Source organism: Cornus florida, unplaced genomic scaffold, assembly GCF_030987335.1.
Source record: "Cornus florida cultivar Cherokee Brave unplaced genomic scaffold, ASM3098733v1 CherokeeBrave_3.0.0_Hap2_Chr11, whole genome shotgun sequence".
NCBI lineage: Eukaryota > Viridiplantae > Streptophyta > Magnoliopsida > Cornales > Cornaceae > Cornus > Cornus florida.
This window is the reverse complement of record NW_026775581.1, coordinates 48,321,959-48,341,494: the sequence shown is the minus strand read 5'-3', so window position 1 is coordinate 48,341,494 and position 19,536 is coordinate 48,321,959. Positions and strand designations below refer to the sequence as shown.

Below are 19,536 nucleotides of genomic sequence, written 5' to 3'. Positions count from 1 at the left end.
ATCGGCGGTATTTTTAAGCCATGGACCATTGTAGCACGTCCTAATAGGTAAGTTACGTTTGCATGCATGATCGTTTTCAAAAAAAACCCTTTCCTTTGTGATTTGAGCCTCCTATGGATTCACTTTAAAATTTTCTTGCATAATCTGATTTTAGGGTATTTTGAGGTTTTTTTTTCGGGAAATAAATTTTGGTCTTTACATGGTCACTTAGAAAACGTGATTTTAGGGGGGGCTTTCTTCTTTATGTTTTTCCATAAAATGTCGTCTTGGTACCGGAAATCCCTCTCAAAGTTCAGCTTTCAGTTTTGCAATGTAGCAGCTTTTTCACCCTCACTACCAGATTTCATGGAGGGGCATTCTGGGCATTTTACAGTGCATTTTATTTGTTTCCGTTTGCGTTTATGGGTAGAAAATTTGATTTCGGGAGGGGTTTTTTTTTCGTGTTTTTCTAGAAAAATTCATCTTCTAGCCCGTTTCTACTCTCAGATCAGGACAATCACTGTAGCAACTTTTGCCCTCTTGTCTAGTTCTGATCTAGGGGCATTTTGGGGATTTCACAGTGAGTTTTTTTCGTTTTTGTTTGCACTGTCAAGTAGAAAACTCGATTTTAGGGGGTATTTCTTCTTTATATTTTTTCAGAAAAATTCTTTTCGAACCTCGTTTCAGCTCTTAGTTCTGACTGAATTTTTCTCTTTCCTAGCATGTCATGGTGCATGTCATTGGGCGCCGCATCGGGTGCCGGTAGGCTCGTGCATGGGCGCCGGGCGTGCCATGACCTTCGTCGGGCCGCCGCGACATCTTAACTTCAAACCCTTGTTTCTCTCTCGTCCGGACTTCAAATCGAGTGAAATTTTTTTTGAACTTGATTATTTTTTCAATGTTTTGCCAACGGTATACTCAGTTGCACTCAAATCTTCCTGAATAATTACCAGTTTACCCTTTAGCCTTAAGTGCTCGTTTTTCTTCGTCATGCCGTTTCTCCTTCGTCCGGACTCCGAACCATACGATTCTTGAGTTCATCTTGATTATTTTTTTGCTGTCTTTCCAGTGGTATGTTCGGTGGCACCCGAATCCATAATTTCAAAAAAATTACCATTTTACCCCTGGGGGCTTATTTGTCATATTTTTTATCTTTCGCTTCCGCGTCAGTTCTCATTGAGTTCCACGACCTCATGGAAAGTCACTTTGGTTTCTTAGAGTCTTGTTTTCTGTTTTCGCTTTCGCATTTCGGATCCGTTACCGGATCATCTTTTTGGTTCATCATTGACGTACTGGCCTAAAAACCAGGGTCGTCACATTAATTATGATTTTGAATTCTTTTGGGACATTGTTACAAATGACATAGCTAGAGTTTGGCTATAGTGCGGGAGGTACGAGTTCTCCCCATTTTAGTGCGCACTAGGGTGGTATTCCCAACGAGTTAGTGCCCAGAATAACCGTTTAGGTCTTGATTTACTCCGAGATTTGATGTCCAAGTTTTCCACTAATTGATTTCGCATTCAATTCCAAGTTGACAACCAATGTTTAATTGTAACTTATAATTTTTGCTATTGGCGAATTGATGATGTTAAGTACATTGATGTTGATATTGTGTTGTTAAAAAATCATTTAAGTTAGCTTAAGATGATCCATTTAAACACCTTGAACATAAACGTTAAGTGGAATGATCCCTTGTATTCGTCTATATTAATCTTGCAATGATATTGAAACTTTAGGGTATACGCATATGCTTCTTCGTACGAGTAACTTGATTATCACCCTAGTTGTTTGGGTTATTCTACAAGAAAGGAGACAATATTTTCGGATGTTCATCATCCTTAGTGGCTTATGAGCACTTTGGAACATTTTTGTATATTGCCATGCAAATGTTTAGCATGATTTACTTTTGATGCTATATTTTTGCATACCACGGATGTATGGTATTTTAGAAGCTAAGATGGCTTCCTTGGTGTGTAATGTGTATCTAAGTACACTTGACGATGCCTATTTTGTATGTATAACATGAGGCCAAGGGCCATTAATTTTAAAATTCACAAGTATGTTTTTAAACTTCTTTTGAATCATTGGAATGCATATATAGCTTTAAGGTTAGACCGAACACCTCAGCATGCATTGCAGCAGCAGTTTTTGCTGCTGTCTATTACATCGTTCGGCTAATTACTGCTGTTTGTTGCATCATTTGTCTGATGATTGGGGTTCGATCGGCTGATGATAGAGTTTCGACTGGCTGACAAATACATAAGCACTCAGTGTTGAAGAGTGTCGAACGAGCGCTCGGTGTTGAAGAGTGTCGAACGAGCGCTCAGAGCTGATGGATGCCGAACGAGCGCTCGGCGCTGATGGATGCTGAACGGGCGCTCGGTGCTTTGGCTTTAGACAAGCTCTCGTCCATGCCTTAAAACCTTTCTTTTCTCTTGTTTTGAATATCTTTCACTTTCGCACTTCGGATCCGTTATCGGGTCATCTTTTGGTCATCACTGATACACCGGGTTTAGAAAACTAGAGCCGTCACAGGTGGTATCAGAACTCCTAGGTTTGAATACCTTAAGACAACGGGTTTTAGGTGCATATCATGCTTTTTTTGATCTACTTTGATATATTCACATGCCTTTGATAACATGTTTGGCGTTGTAACATGTTTACGTGTTTCTTGATAACACTCTTGGTATTATAACATGTCTCTATACTTATATTCTTATATGTTTAAAAGTATCATTGTTTGACATGTATGCTTATTTGCTTAAGTGTTTAACTGTTTAAAGGGCTTTCTTTGATTATTTTAGCATGACCGTATGTTACATACCTTGTCTTATTTCGTGTTTTGTGTATTCATAGTATGAGTTGCATTCGATCATAATAACTTGTGTTATTGTTGACCTCTTTCCTTTCGTACGTCTACCATCATGGTTGTCACGCGTGGAGAGTCTTCGCATCAGAGCATTGAGGAGCAGGTGGATGACACCGAGTTTACGAGGGGTCCGGGGAGTCCCAGGATTCCAAATCATGGCGTGGATGCTAATCCACCGTGGGCACCGACTTATAAGGAGCGGGTGGCTCAAAGAATCAATTAAGGGATTGCTAAGTCCCTACAGGAATTGATACACAGGCAGGTGGCAGGGATACAGGTTTTGGCACCGGCACTGGCACTGATAGTCAATGAGGCAATGGAGTACTTCATGCGACTATAGAGGGTTAAGATTGATCCATTTACTAGTCCTAGAGGCTTGGTTGGACCTTATGGTTCGCAAATTGTACAGTATGGTGGTACCCACGGACAGGTTGAGGATTTCTTTGACTGCCTCTATGTTCATGGGAGATGCAGATATCTGGTGGAGGTCTATGACCAATATCTACAATGTTGAGTTCATGACTTGGAATGAGTTCAGAGATTTGTTCTTCAAGGGCTTCTTTCCTAGGGCTACGAGGCGGGAGATGAGGATATAGTTCACAGGTCTTTATCAGGGCATTATGAGTGTTATTAAGTACGAGACACAATTTACTTCTCTCTCTCGTTATGCCGAGGATATGGTGGCGACAGATGAGGCCAGGGCAATGAAATTTCAGGATGGACTACATCTTGACATCAGACCCCAGGTCTCAATTCTTGATTTGAGGACTTACAGAGAGGTGGTCCAGAGGGTTATGCTAGCTGAGGCAGAGGAACGGGATCAATCACGGATCAGAGGTTCACATAAGCAGCCTCACGGAGACATTCCGTTATCTTCCGGAAGTCAGTGGAAGAAGCCAAGGCAGGGAACAATACACACTCACAGGGGGCACCACAGCAGATTCATTCTGCACCCACGATTCCTGTATCTTCGGGATCAACCCAGGGTGTGGTTTGTTACCATTGTCAGTAACCGAGTCACATCAAGCCTTGCTGCCCATAGCTTCGACCACAGGCCAGTCAAACATCAGTTTCTACGAGAACAGGGCAGGGAGCTTGCTTCTATTGTAGGCAACCAGGTCATCTCAAGAAGGATTGTCCAAAGTTATTGAATAAATCACGTAGTAGCACAGATTCACATATGGTACCGGCACAGTCTACAATGGTTCAGTCTGGTTTCAGAGTTCCTCAGGCACCACAACCAGTGGCGCCAGTTGGCACTTATCTAGCCAGGGGCTCTATAGCTACTGCTTTTACAAATCAGTCAGGCTATCATGGCAGTTCACAGCAGGGCTCAGGGGCTCAGGGACGAGCCTACGCTCTTCCACAGGCGGATGCTTCCGCAGGGACCTCTTCAATTTGAGGTATCTTTCCAGTTTTCAGTTCTTGGGCACAGGTTCTTGTTGACATAGGTGCATCACATTCTTTCATTTCTGCATCATTTGTACATTCATTGGGTCTGGAGGTCACACTTCGGGACAGTTTTCTTTGTGTTGACACGCCAGTTGAGGGTCCAGTATCTTTGGATCGTGTTTGTCAAGATTGTGCAATTGAGATAGGTGGGCGGACCTTAGAGTTCAATTTTGTTGTTCTCGACATGACAAACTTTGACGTCATTCTCAGGATGGATTAGTTGTCATTCTTTCGGGCTACGATCGATTGCTTCCACGGGAGGGTGTCCGTTTGCACTCCCAAGGGAGATTGTTTCCATTTTGTGGGAGATCAGAGAAATTCCCACCCAGCAATGATTTTCAAAATTGGTGACTAGAGTCACCACAGATCTTACTTGGCTAGTTTGCTAATTGATAAGGATAGCAATTTGGGCCGTGTTCTTCTGGCAGTTGTTGAGAATTTTGTTGATGTCTTTCCAGAGGAACTGACAAAGTTACCTCCTTTAAGGGAAGTTATTTTTGCCATTGATGTCATTCTAAATATAGTACCCATCTTTATGGCACCGTACCGTATGGCACTGGCAAAGCTTGATGAGCTGAAAGGTCAGTTGGATGATTTGAAAGCTAAAGGCTTTATTCGTCCCAGTGTTTCACTATGGGGGGCACCAATTCTTTTTGCGAAGAAGAATGATGGGTCTTTGAGACTTTGCATCGATTATCACAAGTTGAATCACGCTACGATCAAGAACAGGTATCATTTGCCTAGGATTGATGACTTGTTTGATCAGTTGGAGGGAGCGACATACTTTTTGAAAATTGATTTAAGATCAGTTTACTATCAGTTGAGGGTTAAGGATGAGGATATATCCAAAATCGCTTTCCGCACACGGTATAGCCATTATGAGTTTCTAGTGAAGCCATTTGGTTTGACCAATGCTCTAGCAGCTTTCATGGATTTGATGAACCATGTATTCAGTGACTATCTTGACAGATTTGTGGTGGTGTTCATTGATGACATTCTCGTGTACTCAGCTTTGAAGGAAGAGCATGCGTATCACTTGAGAGCAGATTTATAAATCCTTAGGGATAATTGATTGTATGCCAAGTTCGAGAAATGCGAATTTTGGCTACCAGAGGTGAAATTCCTTGGACATGTTGTGTCAGGGGGCGGTGTTGCAATGGATCCATCGAAGATTGAGTCTGTGATAGATTGGGAACGTCTGAAAATAGTGTTTGAGGTTAGGAGCTTTCTTGGCCTAGCCGGCTACTACAGGAGATTTGTTCGGGATTTCTCTCGTCTAGCGGCACCTATAACTCGACTTACTTGCAAGGGAGTCAAGTTCATATGGAATGAGGCTTATAGTTTTGCTTTTCAGGAATTGAAGATTAAATTGACATCAGCTCCAGTTTTGATCATACCTGAACGTGGTTTAGGTTACGTGGTCTATTGTGATACTTCGCGAGAAGGCTTAGGGTGTGTTCTGATGCAGACTGAACAGGTGGTAGCTTATGAGTCTCGACAATTAAAGACTTACAAGTTGAACTATCCGAAACATGATTTGGAGTTGGCAGCAGTTATCTTTGCCCTGAAAGGGTGGAGACATTATTTGTGGGGGGAGAGGTTCGAGGTTTTCTCTGATCATAAGAGTCTCAAATATCTCTTCTCTCAAAAGGATTTGAATTTGAGATAGCGCAGATGGGTTGAGTTCGTGGAGGACTACGACTTTGAGTTACAGTATCATCCGGGAAAAGCCAATGTGGTGGCCGACGCATTGAGTAGAAAGTCACAGAGTACTCTTGCTAGCATTTTCGTTCACAGATGGAAGATGCTAGATGAGCTTGCAGATTTTGGTTTATAGTCTTATGAGGATGTTTCACCGGCTATCTTGTTTAGCCTTGTGGCTCAACCGGCTCTTATTCGTAGCGTTATTGAGGCACAGCAGGAGGATGGAGAGATGATGTCCATCCACGTTTGAATTTCAGCCGGCGAGAATGTAGAGGGTTGGACCTTGCATTCAGACAGTGGTCTCAGATACAGAGGGAAGATGTTTGTTCCTTTGTCTTGTCATAACGTTGTTCTTCCGGATTTTCACCATTCTCGACTTGTAGTTCATCTTGGTGGTGCGAAGATGTATCACAATTTGCGGAGACAATTTTGGTGGAAAGGTATGAAACGGGATGTGTCATAGTTCGTGGCTAAATGCCTTACTTGTCAGCAAGCGAAGGCAGAACATCAAAGACCGGCAGGTTTGTTGCAACCATTACCAGTGGCAGAATGGAAGTGGGAGCATATCATTATAGATTTTGTGACTGGACTTCCGAGATCTAAGTTAAGGAATGATGTCTTTTGGGTCATTGTTGACAGATTAACTAAGACGGCTCACTTTTTGCCTATGGTAGTGACAGATGACACAAAGAGACTTAGTGGGTTGTATGTGAGGCAGATTATTAGGCTTCACGGGGTTCCAGTATCCATTATTTTGGATAGGGATCCCAGATTCACGTCTCACTTTTGGCAGAATTTTCAGGAAGCTCTTGATACGGGGCTTCATTTCAACACGGCATTCCATCCTCAGACTGACGGTCAGTCGGAGTGTACCATTCAGATATTGGAGGATATGCTACGGGCTTGCATCTTAGATTTTGAGGGTAGTTGGGAAGACTACTTACCCTTGGTTGAGTTTGCCTACAACAACAGTTACCAGACCAGTATTGGCATGGCACCTTTGAGGCGTTGTACGACAGACCTTGCAAATCTTCAGTTTGTTGGACTGAGGTAGGTGATGCGGTCACCTTGAGTCCCGATATTATCTTTGAGACTACAGAGAAGATTAAGTTGATTCGGCAGTGTTGGCTAGCTCAGAATAGGCAGAAGAGTTATGCTGATAGGAGGAGGAGATCATTGTCTTTTGGCTAGCTCAGAATAGGGACTTCTGAGATTTTGGCAAACAGGCAAGTTGTCTCCTAGGTTCATTGGACCATTTCATATTTTGGAGCGCGTCGGTGAAGTTACTTATCGTTTGGTATTGTCGCTAGACCTGGATAGGGTTCACAATGTCTTTCATGTCTCTATGTTGAGAAAGTATGAGCCGAATCCATCATATGTTTTACGGTGGACAGATGTTGTTGTTGATGAGGATGTAACCTATGAGGAGGGTCCAGTCCAGATTCTTGATTCACGGGAACAGGTCTTACGGACCAAGACCATTCCATTGGTTAAGGTCTTGTGGAGACATCACGGCGTTGAGAATGCTACCTGGGAGCTCGAACAGGAGGTTCGTTCTCTGTATCTCAATTTGTTCTCTCTTTCAGGTACGACTTGATTTCAGGGACGAAATCCTTTTAAGGAGGATAGGTTGTAATAACCCGGTCATTTTCCTTCCTTTCTTTTTTCGGTAAATTCTTTTTTTTTGTCTTTTTCCCGTTTATTATTTTTCATTGCATAACCTCACTTTTCGGGCTCGGATTTGATTCCAGCTTTGCATGCATCCATAATATTTGATTTCCAAAGTATTTGTATTTTTACGTTCGTAGAAAAGCATGCTAGTTACTTACTTTTTTTCGTAAAGGGCATGGATGCATATTTTCTTGGAAACATTCTTGATTTTTGAGGTTTTAGTGTAATTATGTAAAATAATTATTTTTCGTTTTAGGGACCATTTTTGTAATTTAATTTGGAAGATATTTTGAAAAAGGACCTTTTTACAATTTTTGGATAGTGTGACAAGTGTCACACTCTCATAGAGCCACTTGTTGGCATTGGGGTGGAGTCACTTGGAAGCATTATCTTGTGACATGTGGAGGGTGGAGATTCACCCACTTGTTGGCCTAGGATAGGTGCAATTGTTAGCTCGGATGGTTGACAAGTGTAGGCTTAAGATTAAGCCTAGGAAGGAGCCATGGATTGGTGACAAGTATATGCACCAAATTAACTCTTACATTGTGTGTGTGAGAGAGGTAGTGTAAGAACACTTAGTGAGTAGAGGAATACTAGATCCTTCACCCACCACATTTCATTTTATCTCTTTCATTTCCTTTGTTCTTAAAACCCTAACATAGCCACCATTGAAGAAAAGCTTAGTTTAGAGCTTATTGTTTCATTTTGGTCTCCTTCCACTCACCTTAGACCTTTAACCTTGGGAAGTAAAAGTTTCCTCTCACTCTCCTCTACAAAACCCTAGTTTTGTTTCCCATTTTAAGCTTAGTTGCTTTGGATTATAGAGATTCAATTCTCTATTGAGGTAGGGGTGGTAGTATGTTTATGTTTTAAGTGTTTTATGATCCTTTGGGGCTTAATATATATTGTGTACATGTTTTTAATATTGTAGTCTTGCATATTATAAGAAATCCTCACATTTGACTTAGGATTTATTAATTTAAGCATATATGATATGTATTTATATTGTGTAGAATTATTGATGTCATATACAATTCTTATTGACTTGAATTGCTATATTTATTGTGATGATAATTCTATATTCTTGTGGATTACTAATTGTAATTATTTTAGAAACTTATTACTATAATGTTAAGAATTAGTATATAAAGCTTATTGTTGAGGCATGAATTAAATTGATAAGTTGGTGGTATTGTATTGTGCATTATATCTTGATGAGGACTTGTCATTTGGTATGCCATTTTAGACTTGGAACCCTTAGACATGATTTGTGTGGTTTCAAAATACTTGTGCATGGAAGGTGGTTTATATGCCTTAATTATAGTGTATAAGTTTTGAACTTAATTATGATTTTGGATTCTCTTGGGACATTATTACAAATGACATGGCTAGAGTTTGGCTTTAGTGCGGGAGGTACGAGTTCTCCCCATTTTTAATGCGCACTAGGGTGGTATTCCCAGCGGGTTACTGCCCGGAATAACCATTTAGGTCTTGATTTACTCCGGGATTTGATGTCCAAGTTTTTCACTAATTGATTTCGCATTCAATTCTAAGTTGACAACCAATATTTAATTGTAACTTGTAATTTTTGCTATTGGCGAATTGATATTGTTAAGTACATTGATGTTGATATTGTGTTGTTAAAGAATCATTTAAGTTAGCTTAAGATGATCCCTTAGAACACCTTAAACATAGATATTAAGTGGAATGATCCCTTGTATTCGTCTATATTAATCTTGCAATGATATTAAAATTTTAGGGTATACGCATATGTTTCTTCCTACGAGTAACTTGATTACTTAGCCTAGTTGTTTGTGTTATTTTACGGTAAAGAGACTATATTTTCGGATGCTCATCATCCTTATTGACTTATGAGCACTTTAGAACATTTTTGTATGTTGCCATGTAAATGTTTAGCATGCTTTACTTTTGATGTTATATTTTTGCATACCATGGATATATGGTATTTTAGAAGCTAAGATGGCTTCCTTGGTGTGTAATGTGTATCTAAGTACACTTGATGATACCTATTTTGTATGTATAACATGAGGCCAAGGGCCATTAATTTTAAAGTTCACAAGTATGTTTTTAAACTTGTTTCGGATCATTGGAATGCATGTACAACCTTAAGGTTGGACGTACCGAACACATCCCCATGCATTGCAGTAGCATCTTTTGTTGTTGTCTGTTACATCGTTCGGCTGATTGTTGCTGTTTGTTACGTCGTTCAGCTGATGATTGGGGTTCAGTCGGCTGATAATGGAGTTTCGGCCGGCAGACAAACACATGAGCACTCAGTGTTGAAGAGTGTCGAACGAGCGTTCGGTGTTGAAGAGTGTCAAATGAGCACTCAGTGTTGAGGAGTGCCGAACGAGCGCTCGGCGCTGATGGATGCTGAACGGGCGCTCTGTGCTTTGGCTTTGGACAAGCGCTCGTCCACGCCTCAGAACCTTTCTTTTCTCTTGCTTTGAACTTCTTTCGCTTCTGCACTTCGGATCCGTTATCGGGTCATCTTTTGGTCATCACTGACGCACTAGATTTACAAAACCAGGGCCATCACAATGCGTACCTCAATTCTGAAATTCATTTTATCCCCCATATACACCTTAATTCCAAAAATCATCTTAACCACCCCCATACACACCTCAATTCCAAAATCTATCTCACCAGCCTTCTCAATCACAGCCACCCTTAAGGAAAAAAGTTCAAATTGGTCCGAATAAGAAGGTATAACTTTGTGCAAAGCATGGATCATGATTGGTGAAGATTTAGTAATGGGTACAAATCAAACTAAGACTACATTGACGCAACAAATCCACAGTCATTGAGTTAGGCAATTGGGAGACATGATAGAAAAAAGAACACACATTGTTTTGATGAACCATTTTTCACACTTTTAATGTGAAGTAAACAAATTTTTAGGATACTACAAAAATGTCAATGACACTCCAATCAGTGGTTACAATGAGAAGGATTTGGTAAGTTTTTTACTTTATGCATTTTTTTTAAAATTCTTAATTTTAATCCAAATTTTTAATTCAAATTCAACAAAAACACAAATTTAAATATGAGCATTGTTGAAATGGACTTCAGGATACGAAAAAATGGCAGATTGCATTGCAACGCTAACAAAAATCCAACTGGACAAGTAAGGAAAGAGGTGTTGATGTAGATATTAATGAGCTTGGAAATTGTTTTGAATCTACTACAACAACACCAGTTCTTCAACTCCTGCAATATTAACTCCACATTCGGTAAACCTTAGCGATGACAACCCACTAGCCGATACTAAAGGTTCGAATACCTCGAGGGACAAAAAAGAGGAAAGATTCGTAAAAAGAAAAAGTCATCTCTTGAAATATAAATTCTTAGATAATTGGAAGCTGTAATAGAACATGGCATTGTGTTTGGTGAAGCAGGTATGGAAGGAGCGCGATCCAGGCTTCAACTTTCCCTAGAGAGACAACGAACTAAATAGTTGGAGATATAATCAAATTTGAAAAAAGAACGGACTAAACAGCTAGAGATAGAATTGAGAGAAAGAATGGCTGAATTGAACTTTGAAAGAGATATAATGAGTTAAGATTCATCTAAGGCTCCAACAGAGGCATCAAAAGCATGGATCATTAAAAAACAAAGTGCAATTTTAAATAAACTAAATTAAGGAGGTAGTCATATGTAATTTATTTTTATTTATGAAAAATATATATAATGTCTTTTTATTTTATTTATTTTATTGTGAGAAAATTTGTAATGTCCTTTGTATTTTATTTATGAAATTATGAGAAAATATATAATGTCTTTTTATTTTATTTATTTAATTTTGAGAAAATATGTAACGTCTTTTTATTTATGCAACCCTCAAATTTGTTAAAAAAATTGTTCAATTCAAATATAAAAATGTTTTCAAGTGGTTGGAAAAATAACTGTTGTAGAAAACACAAACAAACAAAAATATATATATATTTTTAAATTTGTTTACTCAAAATAAGAAATATATAAAAAATATAAAAAAAAAGTTAATTAAATAGTAAATAGTAGTTAACTAATAACGTGACCATCTGCTAGCAATATACTGTAACTATTTACGCCAACATAATTGTTGATGTGGCTTAATTGCACATGGGCAAAATGATAAAATAACACACTATAAAAGAGATAAGTGAAATTGTGAAACGTAAATAGATTTATGTGGAATATTGACAAACCCTGAGGGGTCCTCATGTAAGTAGAATTTATTCAAAATAAATAAATAAATAAATAAATAAAACTAATAAAAAAAAAGCAAAATTATTATTTTATTAATAAAATTAGTCTTGCAGTGCTTAATTAGTACAACAAATATGGTGCTTGAACCTTTGTTTTTTTTTTTTTTTTTTTTCTTTTTTTGTAAATTAGCAGTATTTAAGCCTTGAAAAGCAGGAAAGGAAAATAAATTTTTGTAGAAGGAAAAAATATATGATGATATGAGTTCCTCTTATTTTTATAATTAATAGATTTATATAATAAAATATCATATCTATAATTATTTTAAAATTTGTCTTTTTGGCTGGGCAATGAATATATTTCAAAATCTAGGTAGACATCCCATCATTGAATCACACTATTCACTAACGTTCGAAGTCAAAGATGACATACTTTTAGCATTAGAGTTTGAAAGCAAAACTAATCTTCCAAGTTGGATTACGTTACCAGCCACCCATTCGGGTCATTCCTAATCTTGAAATTGATTAATATAATTTGTTAGTAAAGATTGAAAATTGTCTATAATACATTGATGTGTTGGTGGATTTGTAACTCTTTTTTTCGAAGTATGATTAATAGTCCTTGACTCTATCGCTAAGTGTTGCTGTGTAATGCATATTCTGGATATTTTAATTTTATCTTTATTACTATAACCTAAATTAGAGGATATATACTATTTTGATGCCTTTTTTTCCCGTAAATTAGTTAATTATTTTAAACTATTTCATCCCAAAACAATATTGAACGTAAAATCAATTAGTACATTAAAAATTCTAGGATTTAATTTATTGAACTTGATAATTTATACTCACTGATATTTATAAGATTCAGACAACAAAATATTATAGGCTCTATAGCTCCGTTACATGCTTTATGGACAAGTCCAACTGCACATGACACTATAATTTAAGAAATTATTGCATAGAAGTGAAGTCATTGGTCCCATGAATTATTAGTTAACATATAAATAAAAAATTTAATAAAGTCCACACAAAATTGACACATCTATTTATTAATTAATTAATAAATAATTTAATATCAATAATTTCAAAGCAACGTAATAATTTCTTATATAATTTTCACCAATGGTGCTCTGCTGTGCTCTGCATATGGAAATATTTCCTTCGTCTTAAATTTAGTGTTGCATTTGGTAACATGAGTCACAGATACCAAAGGCGATATTAAATTTGGGACGGAATGTAAGTCACAGTTATTAAAGGGACATTAAATTTGGGACGGAAGGAGTAAAAGATAGGTAGGTGACCCTAGGGTTGTGCTCGAACATGATAGGTCCTCTTTTGTCCTTTTATTGCATTTATAGCTTGGTCTTCTTCTGATCATTGTAGGTAATATATGTCGATCAATATTTATTCATTTGAGGCGGCTATGGGTTCACATTCATTTAAGACTCACAAAAAAAACCACCACAGATTCACGATTATATTGGTTGTCAGAGTCAAGATGCTTTTTTTTTTTTTTTTTTTTTTTTTTTTTTTTTTTTTTTGTTTGTAAATTAGTTAATTATTTTTAAATATTTCATCCCAAAACAATATTGAACATAAAATCAATTAGTACATTAAAAATTTGAGAATTTAATTTACTGAACTCAATAATTTATACTCACCATATTTACAAGATTCGGACAACAAAATATTATAGGTGGTCAAAATGTACTCTCTACAACACTGTCACATACCTTATGGAAAAATCCAACGGCACACGATACTATAATTTAAGAAATTATTACATAGAGGTGAAGTCATTGGTCCCATGAATTATTAGTTAACATATAAATAAAAAATTTAATAAAGTCACAAAATTGACACATTTATTTATTTTTTAATTAATAGATAATTTAATATCAATAATTTCAAAGCAACGTAATAATTTTTTATATAATTTTCACCAATGGTGCTCTGTTGTGCTCTGCATATGAAAATACTTTTTTCATTCTAAATTTAATGCTGCTTTTGATAACGTGAATCATAATTATCAAAGGCGATATTAAATTTGGAACGAAATTAAATTTGAGACGAAATGTAAGTCACAGTCATTGAAGGCGACACTAAAAATAAGTGACCCAAGGTTATGCTCAAACAAGATTGGTCCTCTTTTGTCTTTTTATTGCATTTGTAGCCTAGTCTTCTTCTGGTCAGTGTAGATAATATATTCGTTTGAGGCGGCCATGGGTTCACATTTAAGACTCACAAAAAAAATATCACCACAAATTCATAATTATATTAGTTGTCAGAGTCAAGATGCTATATCTTAATTAATATTTATTTGTTTAAGACGACTATGTTCACATTCACATTCATTTTAGACTCACCAAAAAAAAAAAAAAAATCACCACAAATTCATGATTATATTGGTCGTCAGAGTCAAGATGCTCTTCTGATACGTACATGACCTAGCAGCCAAATCATGAGAAAGGAAATGGTTAAATGGATTCATATATATAATTCCTAATTAAAGTGAAAAAGATGCTTTATTTTTGTTGAATAAAAGCACAGCAAAAAAACAGGCTTATGGAGCCCAATTCCAGCCTGCGGTCCATTGTCCCACCATTATGGATATAAGTGAAAAATGGATCCTAACGTTTTTTCTTATTTTATTTAATTTTTTACTATTAACAAGAAATTCTAACACACATCATTCACGTTCACTTTATTCATTTAGAAACTCTAACCTTATTTTACAAAATAGAGGAGATGTCACTGAGTCACGTGACCCTCCATAAAATCATCATGACCGTTAAATAAAATCATGATCCTCCATAAAATCATCATGACCGTTAAATAAAATCATGATTTGTAATTTAAAGGTAAAAAGGAAAGTAAAAAAATAATAATAAAGAAAGAAAATAATAATAATAAAGAAAGAAAAGAAGGTAAAAAAATTGTAGTAAAGAAAGTAAAGAAGGTAAAAAAAAAAAAAAAAATTAAAGTTGTATAAATGGTAATTATGATATTAAAAATTAAGAATGATACATTAATTAATTCAAAGACATTCTTGTCATTTCTTTTAAAAGAAAAAAGATAAATGGAGTATAATTGAAAAAAATAGATGGCAAATATAATCTCCATATATATATATATATATGTGTGTGTGTGTGTGTGTGTGTGTGTGTGTGTGTGTATTCCAATCAGTCAATCTTTTCTTGTGAGTCTAAAATGAATGTGAACCCATTAAGTCTGGATGGATCCAGAAAAATACATGACGAACAGTAGGATTATGAATTTTTTCAATAAGGGCAATAATATATTTTATAGGTACATATATTAAAATGAAAAAAAAAATGTAATATAATAGTAATAAAAAAGTCCTCTGCATCACCACAAGCCATTAATAATCGGCATATTGTCGCCGCGGCCGCGGGGGGGGGGGGGGGGCGGGGTTCTTAAAGTAAGCAATTAATTCACATCCTTAAAATTTTTCTTATGCGACACTTCCTCTTAATTTGTCTACAAGCTTGTGGTCCTCTTTTGCACGAGGTCGGGATCATTAGTGTTGGATAATTTAAAAATCACTCCCATATAAGAGAAATTTTTTAGTAGTCATACGGACTAATAATCCATAAGCAAGTGCATCGATTTTATATTAACTCATTTTTTATTTATGTGTCATTGTGTAATGAACGGGGACCAATGATCCCCTTTTAGACTTGAAAAAAAAGTCATCTCTATCACGCTAAGCTATTAATACTCCCTTTGTTAGTATTTTTTTCTTTTTAAAAAAGTAAACAATTCTCATCCACATAATTTTTCTTATGAGACCAATTCTCACCTTCTCTTTGTTTGTAAGTGACAGGCATCGGCGTTATCACTGATGAGCTAGCAAGACTGGACTGAGTCCTCACCAAGTAAAAATAATAAAATGTAGGGTAATTGAAACATATTAGGTCCTCTTTTATTTTTGTCACTTAGCTTCTCTTGATAATTGTAGATAAGATATAAAAAAATATATATATATTTTAATCATTTATTGAATTAGTTTCTATTTTTTATTTTTCTTAGCATACACTATTCGAAATATTCATTTTTAATGTATAACACTACAAATGATAATAACGCACCTCACCTTCGTTGCACTAAATTTGTTCATTTTGTTGTTTTTTTTAGCAAGAAAGTTACAAACTCATTTATGAAACTCTGTGTTGTTGAAGAAGTTATATATATATACACTAGAGTTTTGCCACGTGTGGTTAACATAAAAAATTTCATATAAAAAAAAAATCATGTTTTTATCATATAGAAAGTAAGTAAATGTATTCAGAAACCAAACAATTGTACAATGAAGATCAGAAAAATATGTTAAAAAAAATACGAAAGCATTTAAAATTACAATTGTTCACACTTGAACTTATCAATCTTTTCACACCACCACTTCACAAAAATACATTGAACCTTGAAAAAAATAAAAATAAAAACCATTTTCGCCTTATATCTTTACTTAACCAAACCAAAAATAAAAAAATAAAAAAAATAAAAAATAAAAAAAAAATCTTCATATCTTCTTATTTTGCTTTAGTCTTTTTGTTCCATGTATATGCAACTTCTTCACGAGCCACATAAAAAAAAAAGAAAAAAAAAAGAAAAAAAAAGGGAAACGGCAATCGCAATCCTAACTATGACCTACAAAGATTTAGTTAAAGTAAGAGAATGTAAAATAAGTTGTAAAAATTTCAAAGTTTCCTTATTTATAAATAAAAATATAAATAAAAATAATAATTAAAGGAGGTGTAGCAAGTTCAAAATTAATGTTATTTCTCCAAAGATATATAAGCATATTTGACCACAACAACAGTATGTTTTTCAATAATAAGTTTTTCTTCCCTTTAGTGGGAGCACTATGAATATTCATGATCCTAATCACAAATCACTCTGATAAGAATATTTTGCATTTAAAAAAAAAATGTTTTAATAAAGAAAAACCTAACCATTAGCTTTTCTTTTGCCAAAGTGTTTTGTCCCTTTCTCTTTTTGCAAAGTTTTTGTCTTTCCCCACTCATTCTTGTCTCCTAGATCATCTCTATCACCATTGCAAAACGAATTTAACAAAAACTGGCATCATTGAGGCTATCAAAAGGGTGCAGGTAGGAAAAACTTGTATTATCACTCAACATGCATTTTATTTCCTAACATTTTATATATTTTTTAAAATTAAATTCCTTATTTATTTTAGATATTTCACCACAATAATAGTATGTTTTCCAATAATAACTTTGTCTTTCATGCATTTTGCCTAATCATATTCTTTCTGAGCACGATTTTTTTGTTATTTTTTTTTTAAAGCTTTTCTATATTTTTCAATGGAAAGTGAATGTGATTTCCTATAGCATTTCAAAAATCATTTTTTTAAAAAACAATTTAACATTCAAATTAGTAGTGATATATATATATACACACATATTTAATTTTGAATCTTCACCTTTTTAGTTCTTGCCTTCCTCTTCCTCATCATCTTCATAGCTCCTTGTTGGATATTATGTCTGGTTTAAGAGTTTTCAATCCCGTAATATTGTTTGGTATTTCCTTCCAAAAATCGAAGATTTTTATAAAAAAAATACAGAAACTGAATTATATAATATAGCATAAGTTAACTAATATACCAATTTATTTTTTTTATTTTTTTATTTAATTTTTTTTTTGCCCTATTGCTCGAAGATCAGTTTCCTAAGTGTTTATATTTTTTCATTAATATCAATCATATTAACTTTTATGATAATAGAGAAAAAGAGAATTAAAAAACGAAATTAAATTCATATAGCTATATATTTAATTTTGCTACTTACCTTCCTTATGTTTTTTTTTTGGGGCTAGGTCTTACTCTTGCTCTCTGCATTCCTATTCATCGTCACCACCACCATCATCTTCTTCAAAGTCTTGAAAAAGAGAAAAAATGGGAAGAGCAGATCAGAGAAATACCGAATTAATCAAAACCAATTGAAAATGAGAACAAAACCTGGTCTGGATCTTCAAGGTCAAAAAGCCTATCGTCAAATGAACCTGCAATAATTTGATATTATGCTTAATATTTATTTTGGTTAAATTAATATATGGTTGAAATTACACTAAAAAAACTTAATGCTCAACGACTCTTGATGCTAGCCTCCTCTAATAAGAAACACATAAAATTAATCAACAATTAAAAATTTAAAAACAAACAAACAAACAAAAGTAACATATATAAAAGAATTAGCAATTTAATCATCAACTTTTTGCTTTTATTTTCGAACAATGATCATATTTTTATATTACTAATGATCATACTTCTGCTTTTATTTTGGAATAATTGGTTGTGTATGTGAACTTTTTTTTTTTGTCTCTCTTTTCCATTTCTTTGTAACTGTAATTTGAGACTAATTCAGCATCCTAAGTACAAATCATTCAATCAGAACATTTTGTATTTCAAAAAATTATATGGCATCCAAAGCCCTTTTCCATTTGCTTTCCTCTTAATAATTCTCCTCCTCCTCCACCAGTTGATATATATATATATATATAATATAATATTGTGAGTGTTTGTATATATTACATGGCCGTGAATGAAAGCTGCTATGGCCATGTCCCAGGCAGTGTAAGTGGCCATACAAAGGCCAAGACCAAATCCGGTAGTTGTGGAAGGAGGGAATGAACACGGTTGTAGCACAGCAAGCTCCAAATATGTATTTCCATGTCCTCTTGTCCAATCGGTCATTCATATAGCAAGTGAAATAACGGTAAAATTATTCAGGAACTGCTCATCTCGTTTTCAAAAATTTTGCATTCAACACTCACAAATTCAAACAGAAACTAAAAAAAATAAAAAATAAAATTTCGGAAACCAGTTTGTACACAGTTTGGTTGCTTTTCAAACCAAATGACTAATCTAAATTCTCTATTGACCAAATTTAAAAACACAATTCCATAATGCATACTAAAAGCATTATGGTTGAGCAGATGATGAAGAGTGAGATAAGGATGGAGATGTATTCGACATAACCATTCAACACTATATTTTTTTTTATATAGTGGTATAAAGCGTTTTTAATCACACAAACAACATTATACTACACCCAATCAGCACATTTTGCATTTAACAAATAAATCAAAAATTATTTGTCCTTTTGTAATGAAATTCAAAAGGTAAAGTAAATATATTAATAAAAAATAGTAAATACAATGGGCCTTCGTGTACCGAAGCAGACCAAAGAGACAAAGAAGGCCAAGTAAACAATAGCCCAAACAAGAGTAATTGAACCCAGCAGGACCCAAGGCCATTGCTGAGCCACTTTGAATTTCTATTAGTCCCAACTTATCTTGTGAGGCTGAGTTAGCGACAGAGGAAGCGAGCTTGTCTATTGATATCGCAAACTGATTAAATATTAACTAGTAATGATACGATCCACTAAAAGAAAGTACTTACGTGATAAATAATAAAGTATTAAAAGTGCAAATAAATCTTTGTCTGACTGGAGGGTTGATAGGAGTTATGGAATCAAAGGTCGTGAGTCTGAAGACTCAATTGATTGAGTGGAGAGGTCTAGGGAGAGAGGGCCACTGCTGAGCCATTTAACTCGGTGTTTGATGAAAGTTCTAGCTGGTGGGATCTTCAGAGATACAAGGCACCTCCCT

The 19,536-nt window shown here is 35.2% G+C and overlaps 1 protein-coding gene across 1 annotated transcript in view; it reads right to left on the bottom strand.

The window, feature by feature from the left end:
* Positions 1-18,619, bottom strand: part of LOC132281043 (disease resistance protein RPM1-like) — a 37,178-nt gene extending 18,559 nt beyond the window's left edge. The window contains exon 1 of the mRNA XM_059782781.1: positions 18,458-18,619. Within this exon, the coding sequence (XP_059638764.1) occupies positions 18,458-18,619 (162 nt within the window). The remainder of the gene's footprint in view (positions 1-18,457) is intronic.
* Between the last annotated feature and the right edge of the window lie 917 nt (positions 18,620-19,536).